The following is a 16,542-nucleotide window of genomic DNA, read 5'->3' as shown; positions in this document are numbered from 1 at the left end:
AGTAGTTTTTGCCATCTGATACGGGGGCTCGAGCCAGGGGCACGATCCCTGCCTCATCCCTTATGATGTTGGAACCTTGCACTCAGCAAGATTTGATGGTGGGCTCATTTAGAGCCTTTCAACTTCACTAGTAGACCAAGGGCCCATTGACACTTTCTCATCTTATTAAATAAATACATAGTTTCAGTTTCTAAAGGGTATTGTGAGGTCGCATTTCATAATTTCATCTTGTTTATTCATATTTAAAGAGTACTTTAAAAAGTTTGGAGGAGAAAAGTAGCACATTTTAATTTTTTTTAATGTTATTTTAAAATTATGACTTTTTATGTATAATCTCGAGATGATCATTTTGGTATATTTACCGATTCAAGACTGAATCGAGTATTAAATTATATTACATCATTTTATTTTGAAGTTGTTTCATTACATTGTCATCAATTTACTTATATTTTGAGAAGATCATATTTATGATTATGTCACATAGACAAGACCATAGAAATAACTATGTGCTTTTCTTTCAAAATTTGAATTCTTACATTACAAGATTTACAATCTCAAGATCTAATCATTAACTAATGATGTGGATGCCAAAAAATTGAATTATGCATCTAGAGTTGTGCATATAAAAAGACATCATCTATGACACATGTACATTATGGGAAACATATTTTGACTAAGCATCAAAATCAGTTTTGTCTTGCATATAATCTTACATGATTTATCTTTGGTTAGCATTAGCAAAATCAATCCCTCAACAATTAACGTTCATTGTCAAAGCACAATTTGAGTACACTCTTCCACATAGTCACTTATTAACTTATGTCAAGCTTTAACAATATTCATTGTTAGGTCTCACATCAACAATAATTTCGAATCCTTATCATTTTTACTTTTATTAAAAACTTAATCTCGAGGATTGACTAAGACACTTGGTGAAGTCCCAAACTTCATTCTTTACATGACAAGTCCTATGATATTCCTAAAATAAAGTTGCTTCCCTAAATAGAATCCTTATTATGATTCTATCACAAACCCTCAGTGACTCTTATTCTAATTATTTGAATTGTCTAATCTAAATTTTAATATCAAATTCTAAATTATAAATCTCTATTATATAACATAATATCAATCAAAGTCCACTTCCATCTGTTCTAAGTATACAACCCTAGTTCTATCTCATTTATATTTTAATGCATATTGCTTTAATTAATTTAGTTTCATGTATGCAATTTGAATATTCATTTTATTTCCCTTAAGATCAAAATTAATGAGGGAGGAAATGATGTTAATGAAATGGTTATTGGAACATGATAAGAGTTTCACATAGTATTTTAAATCTATGTTGGAATGACTATGCAAAATGCTTCTTCGATTCTGGATGGTAACTTTGGCATCATCTCCCCACAGCTCATGATCACTATAGTCATCTACAATACAATTCACAAACATTTAAGATAGTTAAAGCCTAGCTTTCAAAATGTCTAAAAGAGAATTAGGAGGACTAGATGAATTCCAATTGAGTTTCTTATGTATTGCTGGCATTGACAATTTTGTTTACCTGCATATAACACTTGTCAAGGTTAGGTTAAGCCATAAAAAATGTCCATTGCAAACAAATATGCATTTAATAATTAAATCAATATGCTTTTGTCCTATGCAAACAATTCTTAAATTTGTGTGGGGGGAGGCACTTTGATTGACAGAGGACATTAACAATTATGTTGTAACATAATCAGGTTGTAGAAAATATCACTTTTATTGTGACATATCCTAACTAAACATGAAGGCAATATTGCTATTGAATAAAACATATTGTCATTGTAACTTATATTTTGTCAATAAAATGTAGGATAATGGAAACCTAGGAAATTAAAAACCTTTGAGGTATATATATATGGTTAAAGTTTTTGGTTTTTTATGTTTAATGAATAAAATAGGGGTTTTGTAAGGTTCACAAATCTTTTTACAAAATTAATATAAGATATAGTAATGTTTCATAATGAAGATTATCTTCCCAAGGTAAAATACTCGATATAACATAAGGCTAAAAGTAAATTATCAAAAGATGTGGCAAGATAATTCTTTAAATTGATGAGCATAACTATGTGCAAAATAAAAGATTTATAAATGATATTTCAATACAATTCTCTTCCTTAAAGTAAATTATCAAAAGATGTGGCAAGATAATTCTTTAAATTGATGAGCATAACTATGTGCAAAATAAAAGATTTATAAATGATATTTCAATACAATTCTCTTCCTTAAAAAATAAAATTAAACTCCTAATGAGGATCCAAGATAACTCACTTCCAAAATATCATTAGTAGTTCTTATATAGTGAGCCTTATTGTTAGGGATTCCCTTTGCCACCTACAAAGAGATATACTGCTTGATGACAGACATAATGTGTTGATGCAAGATGATATTCCTCTCTAGCCTCAAACAATCAAACTCAAAAACACAAACACTTTGCAGACTCTCTACTTCCAAACTAGTTGTTATCTTGTTATCTTGTTATCCTGTTGTGCTTATTAATATGTGTAGAGCGAAAATGTGTTTTTGCGGTTATTAAAATTTCCTAGAAATTGAAAGATGCATTATTGGATATTAGTAGATCATGTGTTTCTAATAGAAATGTGAAATGTGGAATTACACCAAAATTTGTAGTAAGAATACAATGCCTAGATGATGACTAAAATGTTATTCAAAAATTATAAATAAATAAAGTACAATAATAATTTATGGATGATGCAAGCTAGTTCTCTTACACCTTAGTATTCACTTGCATCATTCCTTCTCCTAGGAATGACATGCAAGTGCAGTTTATCTTTAGCTATAATTTTTAGTGAAGGATAAAGAATAACATGTTACAATTTTACTTATAATTTGACATACATAAATAAATTCCTCTTTGTGTTATCAAACTTATAGTTAGGTACTATTTTCCTTTGTAACTTGGAGCATTTTCCTTTTACTTTGATTCATTTGAGGATGTCAATAGGTTTGCTAGTATCGTAATCATGAAGGATGGAGATCAACACTCACTTGCATGCCTAATTATTAATGTTGGCTTAGATTTTGATGAATATGTATGTGTTGCCATGAAAATGCCCCAATGTATGATAATGTGGAGTGATCCAAATTATGTTCCTTGTGTTGTGGCGATTTAATTTGTATCCATTTAAGAGACACATTTTGTAGCAATTGACCAAGGTATGTATTTTCAATTTTAAAGGAAACTCATTCTTCCAACTTGTAATGAAATGACAAAGGAAAGTGGTGCTAGTCATTTTGTTTTTTCTATATTTGTGATATCGAGTATTTTTAAGCATTATCTTGCAATATCTTTTGATAATTTATTTTTAGCCTTATTTTTAGAACACGCCATTTAAGCATGCATTCCAATGTTTGCAAGATAATAGTCTTGGTTTTATGTTATCATATCTCTACATAAGCACATAATTTGTTTTGTTTGTCATGTTATTTCTTTTGTTGTCCTCTCGATCTTCATCCCCTTTGCTAGTTTAGTCTACACATTGAAGGTATTTTGAACTCCTTGCATTACCATGCAAGAGCATCATCCCCAACTAGGGCTAGTGTTCATACTCTTTCAAGTTTAATGAAAATTATTCTTCCTTGTATCCCTATGTCAATAACCAATCAAACATAGTTTTATTTAGGGTTCTCAGGTGCTAGTTTGGGCTTTTGGTCTAACAGATATTCATGGTTATTATGCCTAGTTATGCAAATCTATTTATTTTCATTGCCCTAGCTATAAATGACCAATAGGATCATTTGGGTTGATCATATCAATTTAGGGTTTTTGTTTTTACCTTGATGGGTTATCCTTGGTGTCTATATGGCTTTTGTGGTATGCCTAAGAAATTGTGGTGTTCGCATATTGCCTTTGTCATGTCCTTAATTTTTTGCTCCAAGCTCCTATTATTGTGGCCTCCATGTATTAAACCATATATCCAAATTACTAATAGCCTTGCATGCCTAATTTAATATTCCATGCATGCATTAATTCAAATTATTTATCTTGTATTGGTAGATCCACATGCACTTCTATTTTATTCTATGTTGACTTGGAATGGCTAGTCATTGGGATATATTGCAATCAATGTTAAATTCTCACTTCTATATATTTCTACTCCCATTTATTACCATTATACATAACATATTTAATGCATAAGGTTCACTTAGCCCATACCCTCTCTTTAGCTAGTAGCTTAATTTATCTATAAAGCCATTTGATTACTACCTTATTTCTATCTACCAATTATACTTAACCCTATGTTAGTCCCCTACTTTTCACCCTAGTCACTCATATGCTTATTGTTTGTTGCTATACCTAGTCCATTGGTATTTGATATTTGCCTTGATTACATGTGGCTAGATAGTCGCTATTATTTTCCTCTTTCCTTGTCACATGCCCCTCATTATATTTCTAGTGCATGGTGGGTAATCTCCCTCCTTGCATCTATGCTTCAACCACTAACTACTAATCATTTGATTGACCCCTCATCATCACTACTATCCAATTTATTTTCATGTTCTTCATCTAAGTTATATCGTATGTTCTTAGAACCTCCACTTGTCAATTAGATGGTATCTTTTAAATTCCTAAATAAATCTACCCATTGAACCATGTTTTCCCAAATCAAATGAATCCCCCACGAAGCCCCACCAACTAGTGCTTGTGGATTAGTCACATGATGCCATATGACACATTCATAATATAAAAAATTCACTACCTTTTTATTTGATGGTTTGTGTGGATATGGTAGACATAATGGTGTCAATATTTCTTATGATGATTTATTATATGGTGTCAATGTATAACGAGGCTTTGCACCATTTGTTCCTATGTGGTATCCTGATATTCCTTGAAGGTCTTTTATGTGTTGGACAATTATAATGAAGGAACATATTCAAGTTCTATTCTATTCTCATGATGCTATGAGATCCTAATTCAATTGTATAGGTATTTACTAGTGTTTGAACCACTCATCTACTCACCAAGGACTATTTATAAATATTGGTAAATGGCCCACCATTTATGTTTCTCAGCTTGTAGGAGATTATGGTGGTTAATATTATGATTGAATCCACAAGTTGGTGACCAATATTTTTACCTAGATGCATTCCTCTTGACCTCCTCTACATGATAATATCACTATTTTAGTTGACTGGGCCTCATACATGTTAATTTATCCATGCTTCAAGTCTTAGATTTTGGTGATTCCATGCCCTAATGTGGTCACCACTAATAAAAATAAATATCTCTATGTGCTCCCCCACCTTCAAAATAAATTTATGTCTTGATTAATGACCTTCAAATACATGGTGATGTATTGAATATAATCTTGAGTCATATCCAAGGTAGATACAAAAGATTTTTTTGTTCCAACAACCTTATTGGGTTATTACTACATTCTTTGTCTAATGTGAAATTAAGGTATGGGTTAGTATAAGCCTTATATTACTTTTTGTTGTATCCCATGCTACTATTAACTCGTGGATATGAATTGAACTTATCCATTACAGTAATGAGTTGGAATTTCTATGCTCTCATACAATTATAGGCGTATCCAATTATGGTTTTATCCCTATATAAATACATAACATTTCTCTATAGGTGTTTAATTGTTGTGTGTAGGTGTAAATGCTAGTGTAGCTCAATGTGCCACCAATGTATTCACCCAAAGGTTATTCATAAAGATTAATATTATAATGGATAAACTTATTTGATGTATTTTAGGCTGGTCTCTGAGCCAATTTCATATTTTTTGGCCTAATTTGTATTGTTTGGCATTAACTAAAGCATGTTGCAACACTATAAGATATTTATTTTTCGCATATGGGTTGGAGGAAGGTGTAGTCTTGCTAGGTTATTAGATGAATAAGAGGAGAGGTTCTCGTCCTATGACTTGGCCCAATTTTCTCCTCTCCTTGTTGATGTTTCATTCTTTGTACTTGAGATGCCTTGTTCCTCTAGTCTCATCTCAAGCAATGGTTCTAGAGGAAAAGGCCTACATTTTTTAGAGTCAACACCTTTGAAAAAGGAACAAATTGTTTCACATATTGTGTCAAATCATGAATCAGTGGTTTCTCATGTGCACTTATAGAGTAAAGCTTAAGTTAATAAGGTCACTCTTGAATTTTAACATTTACAAAATTCACTTAAAAATTAGGGAAGTGCTCCTTACACTATGAGCTAGGCCTCTACTAATGGTAATGTTTAGATCACTCTTCCTCCTTTCCTATATAGGTGAAGTCTCTCCTACAATCAAAGCCAATATTTTCCACCTCCTGTGCATGGATGGGGATGATCTGTCTTCGTATGACAAAGATGTTAGACATTTCTTGAGTGGCTCTTGTTGGGATAATTTGATATTTGATTATATCTAAATGTCTAATGTTGCATCTCCAACTTCCTTGGAATGGGTTCTTGGATGTCCATGTATTGAGAGATGTTGTTGTTTCATTATTATTCTCTCTAATGACTTGCAATATTAGTTGTCATGGCATTAAGAAGGGAAGTGGAGCATACCAATGGTAGTTAAACATTGATTTGAGGTCATTTATGTTAGTTTATCATTTTTAAGTACTAGGAGGGAGAGTGGTGTCTCTTTACATTAATCAAGTACATTCCATGTGAGATGATGGAGGCAAACTTGGATGACATCTTTTGGGAAGTGTTCCCACTAAATGATAGCGCAATCAAAGACATTATTATTGGCTCTATCCATTGTGCATTGATTGATTCCATCATGGGAACATTGGGTTTCTTCCCAAATCATGGATTGTGGTGGTTTTGGTTTTAGGAATCTACTTGTGGTTTCCTCTCAATTCTTCTTCATAAATTGTATGTATTAGATGGAAGTATGGTGCATTACTTTACAAGTACATAGTTGTTGCCAAAATGTTGTTAATCTAAGGAGCACATTATTGTATTATTGCAAAACATCATTTGGATTAATACATTATTAGTGTTTTCTTTGGTGGTGGATTTTTTCTTGAAAAGACTTCTCTATATACATCTACTATTATAGTTTGAATCTTATAATTTGGTGATTTGAACTTCCACACAACCAATTTATAGTAAATCAACTAATGTTTAACACCAAGATTTTAGATTTACCTACTAAGTGAGCAAGCTTTCATTAGTAGGAACTTCCCTATTTTTTAATAGCTCTAAGGCCGTGTATATAACTTGTCAATAGGATCCAAAGTGTTGTTGTCTCCTTGATTGTACTAGATCTACAAGGTGGGTTGGAGACGCCAAATCCCCTATCTAATGAACAATCCTAATAAGTGATTACACAACATGATAATCCTTCTCAACCATCTCTTATTATCAAAAATCTCCTATTTGAATTATAAGAAATATATACTTATAATTCTATATTTAGTAATTTAAATTATTACCAAACTATTCCTTAAGATCTTTTATTAATAAAAATATCACTAAATTTTTTTATAATTCAAAATTATCCTTCAATATATCTTTAGTGTGTCTGATGTGTTGTTAAAAAGATTTGAATCAATTTCCATTTAGAATGTTAATAATTTGATGCAAAATAATACAAGATAAAATAATAAAGAGAATATAATTATTAATAAAATTTAAACCTAATCTCTTTTTAATTGAATCAATTTATATCTAGAATGTGAATAATTTGCTGAAAAATAATACAAGATAATATAATGAAAAAAATATAATTATTCATAAAAAATTAAGTCCTATAATTAGCCTTGGAAATGGTCCATATCTTTCAGCCAACCCCTCTCACATCGAAACAGTATTAATATCTCATTACCACTGTTACAAATTGCAAGTACCGTATCATTTATATATATATATATATTTAGAAAAGGTTACAAGTTACAATTTCCAAATCAAAGGAATATACAAAGACCAAGATCAAATCACAGGCAGAAAATTTCAAACACCTAAAAACTCTTGGAGCACCCAAAACAGGATCTGTTACATGAATAACAAGAGAGTGCTCCGACTTATTTTTCCTGGATGAATTGCAACTAATCAGGTTATTGATGGGTGGATTGATTTGATGGAAGGAAAGGCTTTTGTATGGAGGTCTACACAAAGCAGTTAACAGTGTATCCAATATATCCAGCATATTGCTGTGTATGTTTGCTGTATATAATTGTATAACGTATGTATGTTATTGTGTAAGCTTAACCTTACCAGACAGTTACAATATCGCAGAGGTGGGAATGTCCCATTGATTAGTGCTCACACCCTTCAATACATCATACAGATTGGACTGGAATGGCAAGGAGTTGCAGAGGCTAATGTTCCCTGGCATGGGAATGCTGTTGAATATTTTGTTCTTCTTAAGAAAAGCCTCTGCTTCTTGTTGTTGTTGATGATCAGTACAGACATCAGGAGAGAGATTCTGAGTCTTCTGGGCATCATCTGCAGGAGGTGGCATCTGCAACATGTAACTCACAAAATTAAGGGTGCTTTTCTCTGCTGAATGCTCATTGTAATGAGATTGATCACTAGTGTTTGAGTATTCCAGATTTGGCAGAGATAGCGATCTTGCAGGAAGAAAGCATGGAATTGATTTGGCATGGCTGAATTTGCAAGAGCCAAAGGCCATGTTTGTGGGCTGTTGCTGGTTCAGGAACTGGAATTCCTCAGTGCCTGCCATTATTGAAGACGGTATGGCATTTGTAGAAGCGGGGTGTGTTTGTACATCTCCAGTGCCTGCCTTGGGTTGTGGGATGTCCATGATGTTGTTATAGCTGTAGTTATTGTTGCAGCTTGATTCAAATGATCTGTCCACCATTGGTGGTGTCCACATATGATGAGGAACTCTCTGTGCTACTGTGCTTTTCTTGAATATACGACATATAGCCCAAGAATCCTGAAAATATGCAGCATACACACAAGGTTCAAGTTAATAACACAAACATGTACTGAAACAGTTTTTAACAATTTGGGTTTTAATTTTTTAAAAAAATCATCAGTAGGAAAGCCTCAGTGTGCGTTATACAAATGAGTTTGAATCCAACAGGCTCATTGTTGTCCAAATATAACAGTCATGTGTGAATTGCTGTGCAATTAACTTTACTGGGTTTTAAGAAAACAATACAATTGTAAACTCTCCTGCTCTGAAGAAAATGTCTCACTAAAACAGTAGAAAAACACAGAGCAAAGTAATGAAGTAGAGAAATTGAGATTATGGTAATGCTCCCAAATGATCAATATGCAAATGGCACTGGTGTGAATGGAAGGATAGAGACCATATAACATATACTTAGAACGTCGATGGAGACTGAAACAACAGTTAATACACTTTCAGCATTCTCAAAAGATGTTGGGGAATGTAGACTTGAAAGAATTGCCCCCCAAAATAAACTATTCAACTAATGAAATTAGGGTGGCTGCAAACTTTTATCTGGGTAAAGGATGCCAGTGACCAGAGGGCATCCACAAAACCCAAACTTTCAATCAAATTGGTGACTATCTATTTTATGTTTCTGGATTTGATTGTGTATAAATTATTTAAACATTCAGATCATGCAGATTCTGAAAGATCTTTGAAATCTATTAGCTGGTGACTACTTTTTCTAAGTGCATTGGTTCTATATGGGCTACCAAGAAATCCTTCAAAGCTTTGATAATGGCTTGTACATGAAGAAATTCTGTAAACTTACATTGGGGGGCAGATCCTTGTCGAGAGGTCTTTTAGAAGGAGAGGAGACAGGCAACTGGGTAGGAAGACGGAACTCATGCATCATCCAATCTGTCTTAATCCCTTTGGCGGCCCGCCCTTTGTAAAAGACAAGAGACTTCTTAAGTCCAATGCAGTTGGTCCCATCAGAAGAATAAATAGGCCTATCAGTCCCTGTAGCCTTCCAGAACCCCGCAGTGGTAACCCTATTGGGTCTGTTGCTGTTGCGATATTTCCTGTCTCTTGGACAGTAAAAATACCATTCCTTCTCTCCTATGCTCGCCATCTCTTCTTGCACAAATCCAAACAACCCAATTCACCAAAAAAGTCAGATTCTTGGAAAAACCAACTAGCAAGATAATCAATCCCAAACAACCCAATTCACCAAAGAAGTCAGATTCTTGGAAAGACCAACCAGCAAAAAAATCAATCACTAGGGTTTTAAAAACAATGAAAGAAACTATCAACATACTTGGAAGGTCCCATGGATCAAACTTGTAGATATCAAGCTGTTTGATGAGCTCAATGGACAGAGGCCTCTTCTGCACCTTTCTACGCAGATAAAATGCAACAAGTTCTTCATCAGTAGGATGGAATCTGAACCCTGGTAGCATTATCTCATCTCCTTGATCTAACTCATTTTTCTGCTCCATGACTGAATTGAAATTCAACACAATACTCTAGAACCCACACTCTGATCAACCAAATGCAATCAAGTGAGTTGAATGAGTCTTTCCCTTACTGAATGAGCTGTGCCCCCATTTATGGAGAGGAGGAGGGGTTACAGGCGAGGCTTAGGGCGCCCTTCAGGGACTGTAAATTGGTAGAAAAAGGTTGAGCGTGTCTGCATGCGAATGTAAGGGAAGATCCATCTCTATTCAAAAATCGAATGACACGAACGTGGGGGACATATCCACCGCATATAATCCTCCCAAATTCCAAATCCTATACCCTCTGAAACTTCTCTCTGTCATACCTCTGTCCACTTCCTCCATTTCACCATTCCCAAAACTTCTTCTGGAATATATTTATCAATTCTTTATCTCTATCATTCTGCACTGTGATCGAGGAAGAAGCTGGGCATGTGGGGCTGAATTAAAAATTGGATAGACCCCGCAAAATTGGTATTTTTACATGCCCACACAACCCCTTCACGTAATATCATAACTGGATTGCATGAGCATAAGCCTGTGGATCCGCCTCGATCTAACACAACTTCTACGACCCGTTTGACCCTCGCTACCCTGCTTTTTGACTGAACAAAACCTAGCTGTACACGATTGGCAGCCATTAAGATTTCTCATACAATTTATACTTAGGTTTTCAGGACTCAGACCCTCTTTTGCTGCTCACAAACAATTTATACTCAATTTTAATGTGTCTTCAACATGGAGACCCTGTTTTACTGCTCACGACAAGAAGATAGAAAGGTAGATGGTCTGCTTCTCATCTTTTTATGTGTGACCAAAAAGGTTAAAGTGTAATTGCTCTCAAAAGCCAAATCTCTGTACCTCAAAACCAGGGGACATTTGGATTAAAAGAATTTCCAAAAAGTTGTCATTAGATCTAGTGTATGGCTGCTCTCTTGTCAATACGGGTCCTTACTCCTTACACAGATGTAGGAATGGATAAACTATAAAATAGAGAAAATGGCACTGAATATAGTATATGTAAAGTAAATCAAAAGTTTACTGATATCTGTAAAAAATTTGATTTTTCTTTTACTATTTATTGTTAAATTCTATTCCATGGCTTTACACAGGTTTTCACCACCATTGTAGACCAATTTAGTTGCAAATGTAAAATTAATTCTATATATATGAGAATTTTTTAATATAAAATTTATAATATTTTTAATATAAATTATAACTGTTAAGATAAAAAATTAATCAAGACGCGAGGTACTTAAATCTATGAGTAAAGACTGTATGTCAACAATGAAGATCTTGATATTAGACAAGAATATGCTTGGATAATATGATCATTTTGGCAAATAAATCTCTATGCAATTATTTGGTTATGTCGAAGGATTTCATTGTCATGAATTAGCCCCCAAATTATGGATTTGTCCCTACATGATATAGAATTAGGCCATTCTATTAATCTAATGTACATCTATGTTTTTTTATTGTTCTTGGTATTTGTACACTAGTAATATTTATAATTATCATGATAAGGTTATCACTATGTCATTAGGGGAAATGTTTTACAAGGTCAACTTGAAAAAATTGTCTATAAATGATAAAAAACACCACTCTTCAATCATGCATATGTTCTTAGGATGATCATATATGTATAAATTACTCTTAATGCACCAAATCCTTATATATATGATCTTTAGAACAAGAGAAGACTCAAGTTAATTCTTGAATTCTTATAATGAATGCATTGGATGCCTTGTATACAAGGATGGAGTGACAATATGTTGCACAAACTTGTGATTAGTTGGTCCTAGGTAGGAAGGGTATAAGTGGGAGTTTACTAATTTGAATATTAGAATTTGAATTTGAGAAGGACAATTGTATGAATTAAGGGCATCCCTACCATTACAAACTTGCCTTGGAATATAAAAGGAGGCAAATCAAAGTGAATAATTTTTGTGTCAAATATGTATGTGTATAGATATAATACATAAGCAAGATAAAATAAATATATAAAGATGCACAAACAAATGGATGTAATAAGGATTAAGTGTATAAGAATATGTGTAATAGATAGATAGAGACATAAGATGATGAACTCAACTTCAATTCAAATTGTGTCATTTGTCAATATGTCAATATATCAAGACATCCTCTTTAAAATAGACCTACAACTAAAAACATAATAATATAAAAACACAAATTTCACTATTAAATAAATCAATCAAGAGAAACAAAAATTTAATTATATAATGTTTTATGAACTAAACTTACACAAAATTTTAAAAGATTAAATATAATTTATACATTTCATACCATTGATTTTCAACCTTGGATATGTCTTATCCACTCAAAGATACAAGTGTGAAAAAGTTCAACTAAAAAGAGTGGAAAAATTGAGATATTTCTTTATCTATTTTTGAAGAAAAAAACTTTCTTAATTCTATGAAGACTTATATATCTAAATTACTTTCAAATTTCAAAATTCTTTAGTTTGATATATTTTAATTTGATTATGTAATTTTTTTTCTATATTAACATTACAAATCATCAAATTCATGAAGTTTCTACGGTCTATAATGATTTCAAGATTTTTCTTCTTCTAGATTAGATCATGTAGATTTTTTAATGCTAATATTTCGGTTCAAACTCTATGACCCATGTTGAATTCTCTTCTCTTGCTATCTTCTCTAATGATGGATGAGAGATTTTGATCCGAAACATTAACAACAAAAAATATCTGATCTAATCTAAAAGAAAAAGAAATCTTGATTTCAGATCATATTCCATCATCAAGATAAAATAAAATAAAAAATCTATTTATACATTTTGAAATGCTATTATGTAATTTCTTAATGAAATGATCATGTTACCAAATCAGCTCTTAAGTGTTTTGAAACCACCCAATCCACCGAGTTACAAGCTCTAATATGCCAGGTAATTGCCATCCCATTAAGTCGGCAGACACAATGAAAACTTTAAAGTTGTTTTACCTGTCTTCGGCAAATGTGTTGGAATATAAAATGAGCAGACGGTCAATTTGACTCATCAATCCAGATATAAGGAAACCCATGAGCTTTTGCAAACACAGAAATATTGGGTGATTGATGAAGTTTGTTGCATTGTCATGAGGTGCCCATTTCAATTAATAGTGTTTAGTGATATGGAAATACTAAATCTTTGAAAAAGAAATGTACAAAAGAATCAGGTATTGCATTGAGAGAAGCATTTGACATGGGGAGTCGAGCACTGGAGTGGAAAGAGTAGGGAGAAAAGACTGGTTAGCTATTAATGCAGCTCACGTGCATTGCTCAAAACTTATCTTGAACCCTCCATTGCATTAAAAACTAGAAGAGATATATTGAAGTCATGAGATGGTGATGGAGTGCTTACAGGGATAGAGAAGAATCTCCCTTGCCCCAAGCAACACAATGCCCTTCAAGCCTCGTTAACTGAGGACTTTGCTGACTTTTCTTTCCTCCTCCTTTCTTAACTAATTTTGGCCTCGAACTTTGTAGCCCAGGTGATGTAGATGTTGTGTAAGCAAAACGTGCATTCAAAGGTAGAGAGCACACACCATTTGCTTCAAACGCACTACATGGCTGTTGTCTTGGTTATAATGGAAGAAACACAGTTACAAGTTGCAGGGAGAGGAATTCCTCGGTACCATCACATGAATGGGAAGCTTAGGTGGGTGTATAGACCCCCAACAACCTCATTTATATGGATGATGCCACATTTGTGGGTGGGTGGGTTCTACTCTAGGGAAAAAATTGTTTTTATTGATAAATTATTGTGTAAGTAAAATGTGCATTTACATTTACATTTCTTTTAAATGGATTATAACACGAAGGGTAAGCATACATCTAAACTAGAAGTCATCTTTCAATTAAATTGTTATGAGTAGAGGAACCAATCTATCAAAGTCATTTAGAGATTGAATTTAGCCCAATCACAGCTTTAGAGGATACGAACCTTGATGGATTGTATAATCAAGGAACATACCATCATACTCAACAATTGAGCTCAACCAATTAAGCCATCCTTTAGTGAAATTGTATTGAGTAAGGGAATTGATCCATCAAAATCGTCCAGAAATTGAACTTAGCCTAATCACAACTTTAGAAGATTTGAACCTTGGTGAATTGTGTAATCAAGGAACATACCATCATCCTCAACAATTGAGCTCATTAAGAGTAATTAATAAAAGTTTACCTTTGACTATTGAACCATTATAATATTTAAGAAACTGTGATGGAGAATCCATACTATAATTTAGCAATAAGAAATTTAAACGAAAAATATGAATGACCAAATTTTCATAATTATGTTTTGATCTCAAAAACCATAAGGAAATGAGAGTAGGCAATCCCATAATTGAGAACAACAAAAGCTTGCCTTGGAGAATGTAAATTCTAGGGGAAAACTCCAACAAAATTTTTAACCAAAACACTCACATAGTCACTATCTTCAATGTCAACAGGCCCCTTGAGCACACAACCATCCTAACTCTAACTTATTAAAGACCTAATATTTCTTGCAAACTCCCTAAACATCTCCTATTCCTAAGATTTTCTAAAGCAAATTCTATTGAAACTACAAAACCACTAGAATTCACTTCTAATTCCAAGTGCATGTCCCTTTCCATGTCTTCTAGACATATGTAACAACATATTTTACTCTTATAATAAATAACAAAAGAGTGAAATTTGAAGGAAGTTATAGGATTGAGGAAATTAGAAGTTATAGGGTATTTTCTCTAACATAATAAAAGTAGTTTTTGTCATCAAGAGACAATTATTGATGACAACTTTTCTAGACTATACCCCTCGTCAATAATGAAACTATTGCTAACAAATTTTCTTTTCTTTTTTTCTCAAGGCTAAAACTATCACTTTTTTTTGGATGAATTACCTCGATGAATACATGCATAAAACCTCAACTTATATCAAAGATAGAAACACTACTTTTTCTCAAGTTTTGCATGTACTAAATATTTTTTTAAGATGTCCCATATCATCATGAAGATTTTTCAACTTCAAAATAATTAATGTTGTCCTAAAACCTCTTATTCCTTCACTTAAAGTGTTTCTCAATTTAAATAATCCTTGCTACTAAGGGAAAGGAGCCAATAGTGGACATAAGACCAATAATCGTCATCTTTTTGTCAACCTCATCCCCCGTTAGTAGACATAGTAGGAGCCACAAAATATGGTAATGGAAGGTCCATTAATAAATATCACATATACCAATAGTGGACAATATTTTAGCTTTTTTAACCATAATTAGCCCATTATTGGGACATTTGTGCACCACTACTGGGTCATTTGTGCTTAATTACTGGGGAATTTGTCCACTACTATTGGCTATTTTGAGTTATCTACTATTGGCACAAAGGTGATTATGTATTGGACCACACTTTAAAATTTGTACTTTTTGATGTTTGTGCACATAACGAATTCCACAGCGTGCATCATTACTACCCATAAGCCAAAACAATAGCTTTAAGCAGCTAAGTCACATACAAAGAGAACAAAAAAAAAATCGTCGAAATCAGATGAACTGTTTAGGAGCTTAAGATGGGCGAAGTTAGCTATGTCCACTACTAGCTCCTTTCCCCTATGAAATCTATTAAATACTTATATGTCCTTGTTGGTAATGACCACAAATAGTATCCATGGGATGCTTATCTTTTCATCACAACTGATAAGTGCATGAGCTAGAAAAGAAGACTTGTGTAGTACAAGATGTAGTAGCCTTCTACTTTTTGGTTGGTCACATTTATTCTCAAATGAGTCTGGATGACAATACAATACAATGTCTCATTTTTTAGCATAATTGAACACCAAAATTAATATATATTTTTATTTGTGTTAAATATATCAAATGAATGCTAAATAATTTAAGGATCATTTACATGAATGAGTTGTGGTATTTCCCTTGTAGATTCAAGTTATAAGTTTTTTTTTCTAAATTAAGACTAGTTATTCATTTTTTCAATCATATTATTTTATTAAGCAACATTTTACCATCTCATATAACTTTCTTAAAATATACAATATGTCCATAATTTATTGGAGTTGAATTAGTAACTTTAATACTTGATGCATAAATAATATTTGTTAATTTTGTATCAACCATTTTATATATTATTGCCACTTGTTGGAAGAATGCATATGGTGATCACCTAG

General features: G+C 32.8%; 1 protein-coding gene across 1 annotated transcript; it reads right to left on the bottom strand.

Moving 5' to 3' along the window:
* Positions 1–7,864: 7,864 nt before the first annotated feature.
* Positions 7,865–11,234, bottom strand: LOC131069854 (putative NAC domain-containing protein 94). The gene is made up of 3 exons (XM_058005434.2): positions 10,183–11,234; positions 9,694–9,998; positions 7,865–8,900 (listed from the first exon to the last, which is right to left on the bottom strand). Exons 1-3 carry the CDS (start codon positions 10,361–10,363, stop codon positions 8,223–8,225), a joined length of 1,164 nt encoding a protein of 387 aa, XP_057861417.2. The 5' UTR covers positions 10,364–11,234; the 3' UTR covers positions 7,865–8,222.
* Between the last annotated feature and the right edge of the window lie 5,308 nt (positions 11,235–16,542).

The sequence above is a fragment of the Cryptomeria japonica genome, chromosome 6 (genome assembly GCF_030272615.1).
Source record: "Cryptomeria japonica chromosome 6, Sugi_1.0, whole genome shotgun sequence".
Lineage (NCBI taxonomy): Eukaryota > Viridiplantae > Streptophyta > Pinopsida > Cupressales > Cupressaceae > Cryptomeria > Cryptomeria japonica.
This window is presented reverse-complemented; position numbering and strand designations above follow the sequence as displayed.

What these genes read in the sequence shown, in the direction of transcription:
- LOC131069854 (XM_058005434.2), bottom strand. Translation starts at nt 10,363, where the DNA reads ATGGAGCAGAAAAATGAGTTAGATCAAGGAGATGAGATAATGCTACCA. An exon ending in TGATCCATGGGACCTTCCAA is followed by an intron (nt 9,999 to 10,182) that starts GTATGTTGATAG and finishes TTGTGCAAGAAG; the next exon opens with AGATGGCGAGCATAGGAGAG. An exon ending in ACAAGGATCTGCCCCCCAAT is followed by an intron (nt 8,901 to 9,693) that starts GTAAGTTTACAG and finishes GCATATTTTCAG; the next exon opens with GATTCTTGGGCTATATGTCG.